The sequence below is a fragment of the Asparagus officinalis genome, chromosome 5 (assembly GCF_001876935.1).
Source record: "Asparagus officinalis chromosome 5, Aspof.V1, whole genome shotgun sequence".
NCBI lineage: Eukaryota > Viridiplantae > Streptophyta > Magnoliopsida > Asparagales > Asparagaceae > Asparagus > Asparagus officinalis.
In genome coordinates, this window is record NC_033798.1 from 84,194,299 (window position 1) to 84,207,779 (window position 13,481).

At 34.7% G+C, this 13,481-nt stretch overlaps 1 protein-coding gene and 1 pseudogene across 1 annotated transcript in view; one reads left to right on the forward strand and one right to left on the reverse strand.

The window, feature by feature from the left end:
- On the forward strand, positions 7,313–10,042 carry LOC109839947 (annotated as a pseudogene).
- Positions 10,230–13,481, reverse strand: part of LOC109842096 (mediator of RNA polymerase II transcription subunit 22b-like) — a 3,524-nt gene continuing 272 nt past the window's right edge. The window contains exons 2-5 of the mRNA XM_020411008.1: positions 13,391–13,479; positions 13,241–13,306; positions 12,897–13,142; positions 10,230–10,684 (exon numbers count right to left, since the gene is read on the reverse strand). Of these exons, the coding sequence (XP_020266597.1) occupies positions 12,906–13,142; positions 13,241–13,306; positions 13,391–13,479 (392 nt within the window). The 3' untranslated portion in view covers positions 10,230–10,684; positions 12,897–12,905. The remainder of the gene's footprint in view (positions 10,685–12,896; positions 13,143–13,240; positions 13,307–13,390; positions 13,480–13,481) is intronic.

Sequence of the window (13,481 nt, forward strand, 5' to 3'; positions counted from 1 at the left end):
TAATAATAGATTTTTCCAGGGAATGTTCAAAATTTTCTAATTCTCTACATTTTTTCTGTAGAGTTGTATTACATTACTTTTTTGTGGGATCTATTTATAGTTTTTTAAAATTTTTAAAGTGATGTATGTACTTATGGATTGTTTAAGGAACTATTGAAAAAATTCTGATCTTCAAGGTGTTTTTTGTGAATTTTTTATTTTTTTCAGGGTGTCTATGAAATTTTTTAGATTATTCAAGGGTTTTTTTGTAATTTTTTAATTTGAGTGTACTTTCTATAATTTCTGACTTTTAAGAGGACAGTTCCAAATTTTCATAGTTACAGGATGTTTTTTGTAATTTTCATAATTTTTAGGGTGTTAGTAATTTTTAAATTTTACGGTTTTACTTGAAATTTCATATGGTTTAGGGGTTGTTTAAAAATATTAGATTTTCAAGGTTTTTTCTATAAGTTTTGGATTTTGGGGTGTTTTCATAACTTGTAGCTTTTTTAGGGGATGTTTGTAATTTTAGAATTTTCAAATGGCGATTTATAATTTGTACTTAGATATAGAGGTTATTGCAAATTTTGAATTTTAATGGGTTTTTAATAGTTTTAATGGTGATTTATAGTTTTAAATTTTAATGGTGATTTGATCGATAGTGGATATTTAAAATTTCATGATTTAAGGATGTCATATATAATGTCACACCTCGGTCCCAAAATCGAACATGAAAAGCACGTGATTCAGTCGGCAATGCAATTAAAGATTGCGCCTCTAGAAGCAATAAATAAAATGTAGCATTACTCGTCATCAATAAAAAAACCAAACTACTAAGATCTTTGTTAATTAAATGAAACCAGAAAAATAATCAACACAAATATCTCTCTGAGTGTCCAACAATCCATTATATAGATTTAAAATCGGACACCATGTCTATATATCAAATTACAGACTCTCTCGCAAAAATATATAGAAACTTTAGATACAAGAATCATATTTCTCTCTAATGATGCCAGGCTCAACTAATACAAAACTCGGTGCTCCATATATCAAATATTTGAATCTAGTTTGTAAACTGTATCCTCAACCAACTCATCACATAACCTGATCCATTCATGTAACAAGCCACCACCTAAAACTGGAGGACAATTCTAGGATTGCCAGAGCAATCCAACAAGTGTCCCAAAGGATTAAATAGAACAAAGAAAAGGTAAGTGTACAATATGGATGAACTAATAGATTAATGGAAATTAGAAATTTAAATTACGTGAAATATGAAAATGCTTGAGAAAATGATGAGATTATGTGGTAGTGGGAAAAAAAACAATGAGATTTGTGTAAGAATACATGCTAGCTTCAAGGTGTGAAAGTAAAGTAAAAAAATAAGGTATTTAAATTAAACCACGCTAATTACAAAAGGTATAACTTGTAAACAAAATACTACATTTATGCATTCCAAGTAACAACACTCTGAAGATGAACATCATAAGAGTACATGTCAGTTTACAAAAGTCAATGTGTGCAATCAACTTCAAGTGTAGAAAGAATTTGAAAGATGCTCGCTAGTCATGAAACAATGAAGATCAAATGAGAACAAGAATAGAGATTAACACGGAAGGGATAGATTGAAGAAGAATAATAGGACTAAAACTTGCTAGATAAAATCAAGTGAGGAAATGAACACTTGCATGTATGGGTGCATTCGGTTCGAATACGGCTCGGATATGATGCTTATCATATCCATATCCGCTTACCCATCTCGGATACGGATACGGATATACCTCGGTAAGAAAAATTTATAACCATATCCGCTAAAATCGGATACGGTTATGGATATACATGCGGATATACATGCGGATATATAAGCGGATATGCATGTAGATACTAATAGATATGAGAAAACTAGATAGTATTGAGAAAAACATAGTTCATGTGATACAAAAGAGTTTGTTAATATGTCCATTATAATTGATCATCAAAATTAACCACAAATCCATAATCTAAGAATCGAAACTATCATAAGAGTATGACTAATATATGTATTTGGATATTTCGGATACGGATACGGATATTTTCACTACAAAACCATATCCGTAACCATATCCTATCGGTTAAAGATTTGAGTAACCATATTCGTATCCTAACGGATACGGTTATAGATATTTTCTCGGATACGGATACGGTTTAGCACCCCTACTTGCATGCATGTGATTTTAAAGAGAATAAAAGCCGAAAACGGAATTCCCTTCTTCCCTCTTGCCGTCAAACCACAGAGACTTCTTATCCTTCCTTTTGCCTTTCACATATGAGGTGAGCGGGAGAAGGAGTTTGTTGAGATTCCTTAGGATTAGGGATATTTGGTTAAAAGGTTCGGATTTAAATCATGTGGATCTCTGTTTCAAATTTAACTAGGAACATCTTAATCATGTGGGCCGTTGACATTTGGGCCTAAAATAATTAGCTGGATAGATCCAAAAATGGAACAAGCTGATCACTAATATTGACATTTGGCTATACGTAAGGCCATCGAAGAAAAGATTAAGATAATTAAGTATGGGTCCAGCAAAAATACATTTATTCCAAAATAGGCCCATAACTAATATTAAAAAGAAGGATATCCGAAAAAATTGGAAACTAGGTTCAATTTTCAAAATCGACATAAGGCATCTAAGAATCAGATCATTCTCCCTTTAAAAGAGGGAGTCGTGGAAAAACTTTTTATGAACTATATTGCTCCTATTCTTTTTTGGTATTATATTCTAATCATAAATTAACTAAATTAATTATCATTATTAATTAATCATATTACGTGTCAATTCAATTTTGTCTAACTTGGCCCTAAATCTTCTAATGTTATTGTAAAACTCTCATATTAATTATTAATAATGCATAATACTATATTGATAGACAATTGCAAGCTAATAAATTATTTTGGAATGAGTATAAAATATATAATTGTCCTAAAATTATATCGTGGCACTCACATAAAAAAATTATAAAGAGTATTCTTGTGTACATAAGTAAAAACATGCAATTTTATAAAATATTAGGATATTTAAGTGCATTAAGATATAAGTGGAGGTATATGAGTGTAACTTTCGTAAGTTGTAAGCTATATATGTTTAATTAAGCCTATAAAGATTTGAATCCTTTGTTAAACACAAGCAATAGTATGTGATCCATTTGATAAATAATATACATCGTATAATATGAGGTCAGAGAATTAGCTTATATTTATATAGTACAAAAGATGTGAAAAAATTTTAAGCATCATATTTTGAATAATTCTCAAGATTTTGAATTATAAATGAAATTATATACTTCGCTTAGAATCATACTCCCTTTAAAAGAGGAAAATGTAGAAAAAACTTTCTACGAACTATATTATCCCTATTTTTTAATTATTATATTTTAACCCTAACTAAACTAAATTAATTATAATTATTAATTAATCATATTATATGCCACTTCAAGTTTGTCTTGGTCCCTAAAACTTTCAATGTTATTGTAAAACTCTCATATTAATTATTAGTAATGCCTAATAATATATTAATAGACAATTACATGTTAATAAATTATTAATGAAAAGAGTAGAAAATATAGAATTATCCTAAAATTATATCATTATATTCATATAGGAAAATTACAAATAGTATTCTTGTGTATAGAAGGTACATACATGCAATATTAAAAAAAATTAGGATAGTTAAGTGCAAAAAGATACAAGTGGAGGTATGTAATTAAAACTTTTATAAACTAAAATGTATTTAATTTAATTAAGCCAATAAATATTTAAAGCCTTTGTTAACCATAAGCAATAGTATGTGATCCCTTTGATAAATAATATTCATCATATAATATGAGGCCAGAGTGTTAGCTTATATTTATATACTAGAGGAAATGTGAGAAAACTAAAGCATCATATTTTGAATAATCTTAAGATTTTGAATTATTTCTGAATTTATATACTTTGCTTAGAAAACTTTAGAAGAGGCTTTCGAATGACTACTACAAAGTGTTGGGCATCATATAAATGCTAGACAAATAAAATCCATGATATTGGATTGCAATAATCGGGGTTATGTAAAAAATATCTGGGTGTCATATATGATAATGCTCATACATAATACAACATTATAATCTATAATCTCAGATATTGATGAATTTTCAACATAAGAATTTACGTCAAGATATATGCTTGAGATTTGAGAGAGCTAAGAGTGGAGAGATTTGGGATATGAATTGTGGCTTTTGTGACTTGTGTTTTAGTTTTGGTTTCCAAACACGACCTAATACCAAGCCCACAATCAAAGTAAAAATGAGTCGATTTTATTATACCAGCCAATATTTTCGATAATGATCGATATATGAGAAACCTCCCCCCCTCCAAAAAAAATATATATAAAACCATAAATATTATTAAGATAAAGTATTTAACCTTTGATATTAGTTGATAGAGCAATATATCGGCCAATATTTCATATATTGCCTATAAGAGTAATATTTAAATGTAATTTAGATATTATTTCATTGATTTTAAATCTCCAATAATTCTACATTATTCTCTTAAAATTTTAAAATTGCTTATAATTTAGATACTAATATAGAATTATAAAGTATTTGAGCTAAATTTAAAAGAATAATCAATTCTTTGAAAACTCTCTCAAGTATGGGGAATGCCTCAAAAAAACACTCAACTAATTTAATTTGACAGAGCCTCCTAAATATAGAGGTGTTGTAGATAACCCCTCTCAACTTTGGTGTGATTTTAGAAAACACCCTTCCACTTAGCATGTCTTATAAAAACTCTCCTGGTCTTTTACACATCTCTTAATAAACCCCCTTAATGTAAAAGACTTAAATAAGTGATTTTGTCAAAATGCCTTATTAAAGAAAGTCATTTTAGTTAAAAGAAACTCTCAACCGATAATAAAAGGATTAGGACCAATTTACAATTCTTTTTACCTATAAATATTTACTTTTTCTTTAATGTAGCAAAAAACCAAGCTAATTCTTTTATGATTGAGGGATATTTTGGTCTTTCCAAATCAAGTACTTATCACATAATGAATTCAACTCAATGATATTGGTTTTGAGGGGTTAATTTTAAAGTTGAGATAGATTAACTATAACACCCTAAATTTGATGAACAAACATTTACTCATTTCAAGGGGGGGGGGTTACATTTCCCCCATAGTTGAGGGGAAGTTTTCTAAAATTAACCCTTAAACAAAGCATAATTTAAGACACATGTGATATCAATCTTATAAGAGTGAATTTTATAGCAAGTCTATCAGTATCTCTGAAAATCTTTTGCTACAAAATCCGCTGAGAGAAATTTAATTTTTATTTGGGATGACAATGTGATCCTTATGGTTCTCCTTATCTTTTATGATTTGTAATAAATTATTTAAAAAAATAAATTAAGTTGTTCATTTTATATGTCTCACCTTTATGAAGCATACAGCTTGGATATGAGTGTTATTAGATTCTTTTAACTCTTTAGCTTAAATTTTTTGATATTATTCAGTATTAGATAGATCTATATTATTTTGTTAAAATACAATCCATATGTGTACAAAATGTGTTTAAATCATTCTCAAATTATATTTTATAGTTTTCTAAAATTAGAGAGTAATCATTTTGATAAATTAATTAATTAGTTGAGAAGATATATGAAGATTATAATATCAGATTTTAGAATTGATCACATAATTTATATTTTCTTTCTTGATTGAATTTGCACATTCTAACTTTAAAAATTCTATAAAAAAGTTTTTGAATATCTATAATACTCGGTCGCTAGATAATATAAAGTGGAAGTAGACAATAGGCGCGAGTAATTTCTTTATAATTAAACAAAATCCTCTATGACCAGATAAACCTATCATTTTACATTGATAAATTCAAGATTTATTTTTTCATTAATAATAATAACTTTTTAGATATTGGTGCTTACATCATTAATATTTTAAAACGATAATTTTAAATCATTAAATTGCTCTTAGATCATTAATATTTTAAGACTTTAAACCTCACTAATTATGTGTAAGGTAAAGTGTTGAAACCAACATAATTTTATATATTGAAATATCTAAAACTTTTTAATATATTATGATAATCATAAACTTTTTTGCAACTATGTTATAGTAAATACATAAACTAAAAATCAACAATTATAATATTTGATCACGTGCATTGCACGTGCATTCCATCTAGTATATATTAAAAATGCATGCAAGGTCTGTTCGGTACTAGTTGTTACATAAGTTCTTAAAATTTTTAAGAACTTTGTTTTTATAATTTTTAAACTTTTAAGAAGCTAGTTTGCAGTTTTTAGATTTTTTTTTTTTTTAAGTTGTTTGTAATGTTAGGATTTTAAGGGCCCAATTTTACAATTTTCTGATTTTTGAGATTGCTTTTTTTATAATTTTCTCATGGTGTGTAATTTGATAGGCTCTAGGACAGTTACCTATAACTTCTATCCCATTAAAAATATTTCTATTAATTAAGATAAGATATTAATAGATATTAAAGGCATTCTTGTAAATTAGGATAGGATCACAATGTAATATTATCAAGAGTATTTTTATTCAGAGAAAGTTTTTTCCAAACTCACATTTTTATAAGGGGTAGACGATGATTTTCAAGCGGTGTGTAATTTGATATGCTCTAGGACAATTATCTATAACCTCTAAATTGTTAAAGATGTTTCTCTTAATTAAGATAAGATCGTAATAGATATTATAGACATTCTTGTTAATTAGAATAAGATCTTAATGTCGTATCCAAAAAGGATCAAGGATATTTTTGTCCATGAAAAGTTTTTCTCATACTCACACTTTTATAAGGAGTGTGGGTGTGTGTGTATGATGAGATATGAGAGATGATATGATATGATACGATACGAAATAAAATATATACTATCTAGTATAATGTTTGAAATTCATTCATATTTGAAAATCTTCTGAAAGGAGTAAAATCTAACCAATTTCATTGAGGACATCTATAAGATAGGGCTTCATGAGTCTGTAAATTCCTAATAGAAGCTTTTCAAATGGAAAATCCCTATAGTTTTGCAAATTTCTTTTTCCCCTCCAAATAATAAGGCCCTCTCTCACATATAAATTCTTTGATACTTCTTTCTCGTTAGAAAATGAAGATAATGACCGCGCCAGTCAAAAAATGTAAGAAACCAAATCTGTTCAAATCCAACAGTCTTTAATAACCAACGACTCGCTCTCCGACAATTCACTATCTAAAAATAGTATTAGCACCATTGGCTACAAAAACAGCGATCCTATTTTCTCCCCAACGTATGAACCAAGCCTCCAATCCTCCTTCAACCTCGACCCATGACAAAACTTGACAAAAAAGCCTTTAACATGAAGAGGCTCTTCAATGTCCCCGTTATCTTCATCCTCATCCTCTTCTTCCTCTTAGGTGTCGAATGCGACTTCAACCTAAATCCATTACCGGACTTTCTTCAAGAGACGCAGTTCGAAAACACCGACAACAACAACAACAAAAACATCGATGACAACAATGAAAACAACAACATCTTTAACTTCAACATCGACAACGACAACAACGTTAATTTTAACAACAAAGTCAACAACAACGTTGGGTATAAGCAGAGCTTCTACAAAGCTGATGGAGAAGGGAGATGGGAGATGTTCGTGCAGGACGCAGGCGTGTCTGCAATGCACTTGGTGATCAATCATGCGAACAAGGCTGTTTTTTTTGACTCGCCGATATATAATCCTTCGAAGTTGATGCTGCCCAACGGTGATCCCTGTAGGCCAATCCCCGGTGCCCAGCATGGCGAGGTTGACTGCTGGGCTCATGCGGCTGAGATGGATGTTTTTACCGGGCAAATACGTCCTCTTAAGGTATGTATTAATTATGTGTCTCCAAACCAAGTGAAATAAGATGCACAACGAACATCCTTGATAAGTAGCATTTTGAACATTTAGAAATAGATCTCTTGGAAGTAAATTATTAGGACCAGATTAATGTTTCAATTACACGGTTTGGAACATTATAATCAGGCTTCAAGCTGTGAGTTTATGCGTATACACAGTATATAATGACAAAGAGTGTGTTGTTGTGATGCAGGTCACAACTGATACATGGTGCTCGTCAGGAGGGTTTGGACCGGACGGGAGCCTGGTTCAGACCGGGGGATGGAAGGATGGCGGTAGAGCCGTTCGATATCTTCGGACTTGTGATAATTGTGACTGGGAAGAATTTCCCGTTGCCCTTTCTGGAGAAAGATGGTACCCCATTTGCTCACCTTTCATCATATTTCAGTTATCGTTTATGATGATATAGCCATCCCCTTCATCTTATATAGAGAAAGATTGCACATCTCGGTCAAATCTGATTAGACACTTTAACCCAAACATGACCATGAAAATACCATAACCTTTCAAAGAAAATATCATAGTTATTTATGTCAGAAAAAGTAGCAAAAGTTATCATATACTTTTTAACAGAAAAATTATCATATACTGTCATTGCTAGTAGAAGATGCACATTCACGAAGGGTACTTTTGAGGAATGGTCAGGTTTCCACTGGTGTATAAAACATAGTAGGAAAAATATAAAACGCATTTGATAATTGAAAAGATGAATAGGATTAAAGAAAGTTATACAAGATAAATACGCATAAAAACATCTAGGATTATGTCACGTGTGTATCATGCGTCAGCTTAGGTTATGCTGTAGTTTTTGTAAAATTTACCTTTCTCATAAATGACTAGAGCCCTTTCATGTGTGTAGGTACGCCACCCAACTACTCCTCCCGGCCGGCAACTTCATAGTGATCGGCGGCACCAAAATGTTCAACTTCCCGGCCAAGCCAACACTGCGAACATCCCCCTGCCCTTCCTCAAAGAAACCACCGACGGGCAAGAAAACAACCTTTACCCCTTCGCCCACCTCTCCCCCGACGGCAACGTCTTCCTCTTCGCCAACGACCGTGCCATCCTCTTCGACCCCAAGACCGGCAACGTCATCCGCAAGTTCCCCCAACTCAAAGGCGGGTCCCGCAACTACCCCTCCTCCGGCATGTCCGCTCTCCTCCCCCTCGACCTCACCATCGACGATGTCAACGCCGAAGTCCTTGTCTGTGGCGGTACCCAATGCCTTCGTCCTCGCTCCTAAACAAGAATTTCCACTAGCACTCAAAACCTGCGGCCGGATATCCATAACTAAACCCGACAGCAATTGGTACGTCGAAGAAATGCCCATCGCTCGAACCATCGGCGACATGCTTTTACTCCCCAACACCGAGGTTCTGATAATCAACGGCGCAAGCCGGGGGTGTGCCGGGTGGAATTTTGCCCGAAACCCGGTGCTTGAACCCGTGCTCTACCGCCCGTATGTTGACCCCAAGGGAGGTGAGCGTTTCGCGACCATGAACGCGGGGAGGATACCGAGAATGTACCACTCGACGAGTGCCGTGCTCCCGGACGCTAGCATACTCATAGCAGGGAGCAACACAAACGCCCAGTACGATTTCAGCAAGCAGGCGATGTTTCCGACGGACGTCAGTGTTGAGAAGTTCTACCCGCCGTACTTGGACGCAATGAATGCCTTGACACGACCGGTGATTAATCCGGGGGACATGCAAGAGACAATGAACTACGGGCAGAAGTACGAGCTGATGTTCACGATACCCGAGCTGGCTATTATGGCGGAGGAGAAGGATGTGATGGTGACGATGTACTCTCCACCGTTTACTACGCACGGGTTCTCGCAGAATCAGAGGCTGCTGGTGCTGAAGACGGATGAGTTTAATTCGATGCTGCTTTTTAGGTTTAGCGCCACGGTGACTATGCCGGCGTCCGGCGTCGGGAAATATTGCGCCGCCGGGATATTACATGCTGTTTGTTGTGTATAAGGGTGTGCCCAGCGAGGCAGTCTGGGTTAGGCTTCAGTGAGCGATGGTGTCCTATGTGAACAAATTTTAATTGTGTTTATCTGGTGTAGGACCAGTCGCTTGCTTTCTTTCTTTCTAATTCAAATAGAAATAAAGAGAATGAACAAAACATTAGCCTTGTTGTTGACACAGTGGACTTTGATTTGCTATCAGGGTAATCTGTGATGATAAAACCTACGGTTTTTTCTCTAATCCTCCATACTAAATTTCATTCAATGATTTCCCTCTATGGTTTTCACAGCTTCTAGGTCGTGCTATACAACAGTCACAACTCGTTTATATATATATAAAAGAAAAAAGGGGAAAAAAAAAGGAAGAAACTTGGGCGTTCAGCAAAATTGTTACTTCATCTTACAGTTGAGAATGTCAGCCAGGAATAGCTAAAGCAACATGATCAACATAAGCTCGTGCACAGGTACTACTGCAACAGGATAAAGAGAAATCCACAGAGAAAAAGACTACAATCCACCAAGAATTAGTTTGCTAAGAAGCTCCTGTCAGTGCACAAGTATTCTCACATATCCTTTCGTAGTAAGGGATCGCCAATGAATTTGCTTACATAATAACAATGATCTGATAAAACTCCCGTAAAATAGTGTGAGATCAGAGACGGCCAAAGAGTTGTATATGAAGATAATTAAATTCAAGTAGTTTTGGAGAGCACTGATGTGGGAAGTATAGGAGAGTATTTCACCACTGACCATCAGACTGTGTATGAACCCAGCAGATCGACGCATCCACAATCATCTGAAAAACCTGCATAGTGAAAGGGAGGCGTAAGTAATACATTAGGCGAATCAGAAATACTCCTGCTTACCTTGTGCCTTAGAAACTCATGTAACATGTCCTCTTTCTTTAGAATCTAGAGGACACATTGGCAATAGAAAACAAATAATAAATAAATGAATAAAAATAATCTTCCAAAAGTCAGACCAACGCCTGAGTTTGATTCTGAAGACAACGGATGAAGCTTATTTTCTTCAACTCAAGCTAATCACGTTCTATCTGGAGCTTCTAATAAGCTTTAACCAATTATTTGGCCTTGATACCCATAATCTCAGGATCCATAACTGATACGCTACAATGTGAAGGGAATAAAACAATTCAGTAGGAAGAAACAACTTGGCTAACAAATTATCCTGCATATTAGTACTCCACACGTAAGAAGAACCCAATTGTATAGCATTATTGGCCATGAAGGCAGCAAGGAATGTACATTGGAAGACGATTCAATGGTGCACCAAGAAGTTTGAATAGATAGAAGTCATAAATAGGTTAGACAAGATAAAAAGTAGGGTAAGTTTCACAACCCCCCACCCCACCCCACTCACCAACACCGCCAAGGCCCACCGACCCTCCCGCGCAGAACTTTGGGGGTTTTCACAAAACATCTGAATTTGTTTATCTCACATAACCTCCCTGAACTCTGGGTGTCTCGCAAACCCCTCTGAACTTTGCCAACTGGAACACCCCCCCCCACACACACACACACACACAAAAAACATGTAATATTTGCAAAAACATATAATTTCATTGAGAGAAAAAAAACCAAAATTACGTGAGGAATATAGCCTGTAAATGACAAATGACAAATTAATGTGAACAGTTCAGGAGGGTTTTGTGGACACCCAAAGTTAAGGAAGTTATGTAAGATGAACAACGTTCGTGACCTTGGGGGGTTTTAGGCGTGGGGGTGTGAAACAACCGCCCCCCCCCCCCTCCGTCAACCACCCATCAGGGGTTATGTGAAGTTAACCCTGAAAAGATATTGGTGAGTTGGTTCGCGACTACAGTTTGTATATCAATGACAAGCATCTTAACATCAAAGCGAAAGGTCCATCTCTTTCCTAGGCTCGTGAGTCATGATTAAATGGACTTATTCCTGAAGTCACTCTCACCATTGTTCCTTACACGCTTTTCCCTCTATTTTAATATGGAAGGCAACTTTCTACAACCTTACCTTTTTTGATTGCGCTATTCTCCAATTACGTATTCTATCTTATGAAAAATCAGACATCCCTCCAAAATATGAACAAGTATGTACGAAAGCATAAGGTGCAGCATCCACAATTATGATCCGTGTCAAGTCACTTTATGTTACCTGAATACTTCAAGCTTCCAATTCCTCAACTTATCTGAATAATTGGAGGCTTGGTAACATTTAATTGTCGTATTAATTACCAAATCATGATAATCACAGTTCAAGTGATTGTTCTATATGAAAGTGGAGAAGTCTAATCAGAATAAGCCAATACAGAAAACATCTGAACAAACATTACTGACTTACGGATTAAATGTTTTAAGTTGATTATTCTATACACAAATCTAGCTTACCAGGTTTGTAGTCTTGATCATCTAATAAAAAAGAAACGCCTCAAAATTCTCCAGTCTAGAAGGGCCAGCAAAGAGCCAAGAAAATGAATCAAATATACGGTGGAAAGCATCAAACAGAAAAAGGCCTATATGGATGTGTTATCAAATGGTTAAACACCAAGGCCATTCACCAAGGCCTATATGGATGTGTTAGCAAATGCAAATATGTACAAAGGCATGTAGTACTCAGTAATCCACCAAAAAATTCATGTCTAGGTTCAACAAGAAATAAATCATGCATGTGAGCTCCAACATTGCATGGGGAGTATGAATCGTTCATGTAGTACTGTTATTAAATGTGCTGTTGGAGTGTCTGAGAAGTGTCCTTGCGTATCCGACGCATCAAAAGACCTAAAATTTGAAGTCCCCTAGTAGCATTGACAGAAGCATTTTGCTAGTAGAATCGCTGATAACATCAAATTTACTTGATATCTATGATATTATCCCTTACTATTTTAACATACATTATCCATCGCAACAGAATACACTGGAAATAATAATGGTGGAGTAGATCAATCGCCTAAAGCAGAAATTTTAATCCCATAAGTTGATTTAATAGACAGAAATAAGCAAAGAAACCAATAAAATCCTTTACCAACATGAATCATTCTTCATTCTGCACAGTTCTCATGACGGAAGAATAGTAATGCGACTCCAACTCCTTCAAGCTCGCCGCCGCCTGCTCTCCGATCCTTTCGAGCATCCTCTCAGTGGTCTCCGCCTCCTGATTGAAGACTGCAGTTCTCCTTTCCACATTTTCGTTCAACGAAGCAAAGCCCGAGAACATCGCCGTCTGCTTCAGCTCCGATACCAATTTCAGCAGCGAGTACGCGGCCTGAGTCTAATCCCCAAAAAAAAGAAAAAATCAAGCAATCAACAGATCAAAAAATTTCCCCTCTTCAAGAAAATCACCCCAAAAAAGAGACATTCTTTTGTTACCATCTTCGCAGCACGAACTTCCATCTGGAATGAATCTTGAGTGTTGCGAACGGGAGGATCATTTACCTATCAAATTAATAATGGGGATGTGACATTGAATTGAATTGAAACCCTGATTAGGGATTTCGAAGAAAGGAAATAAACCCTAACCCTAGAGACGGAGACGAGTTGAGTGAAGTGGTCGCCGATGTTCGCGATCTCTGCGTCCAGTCTCTGCACGAGGGACTTCTGCTTCTGCGCT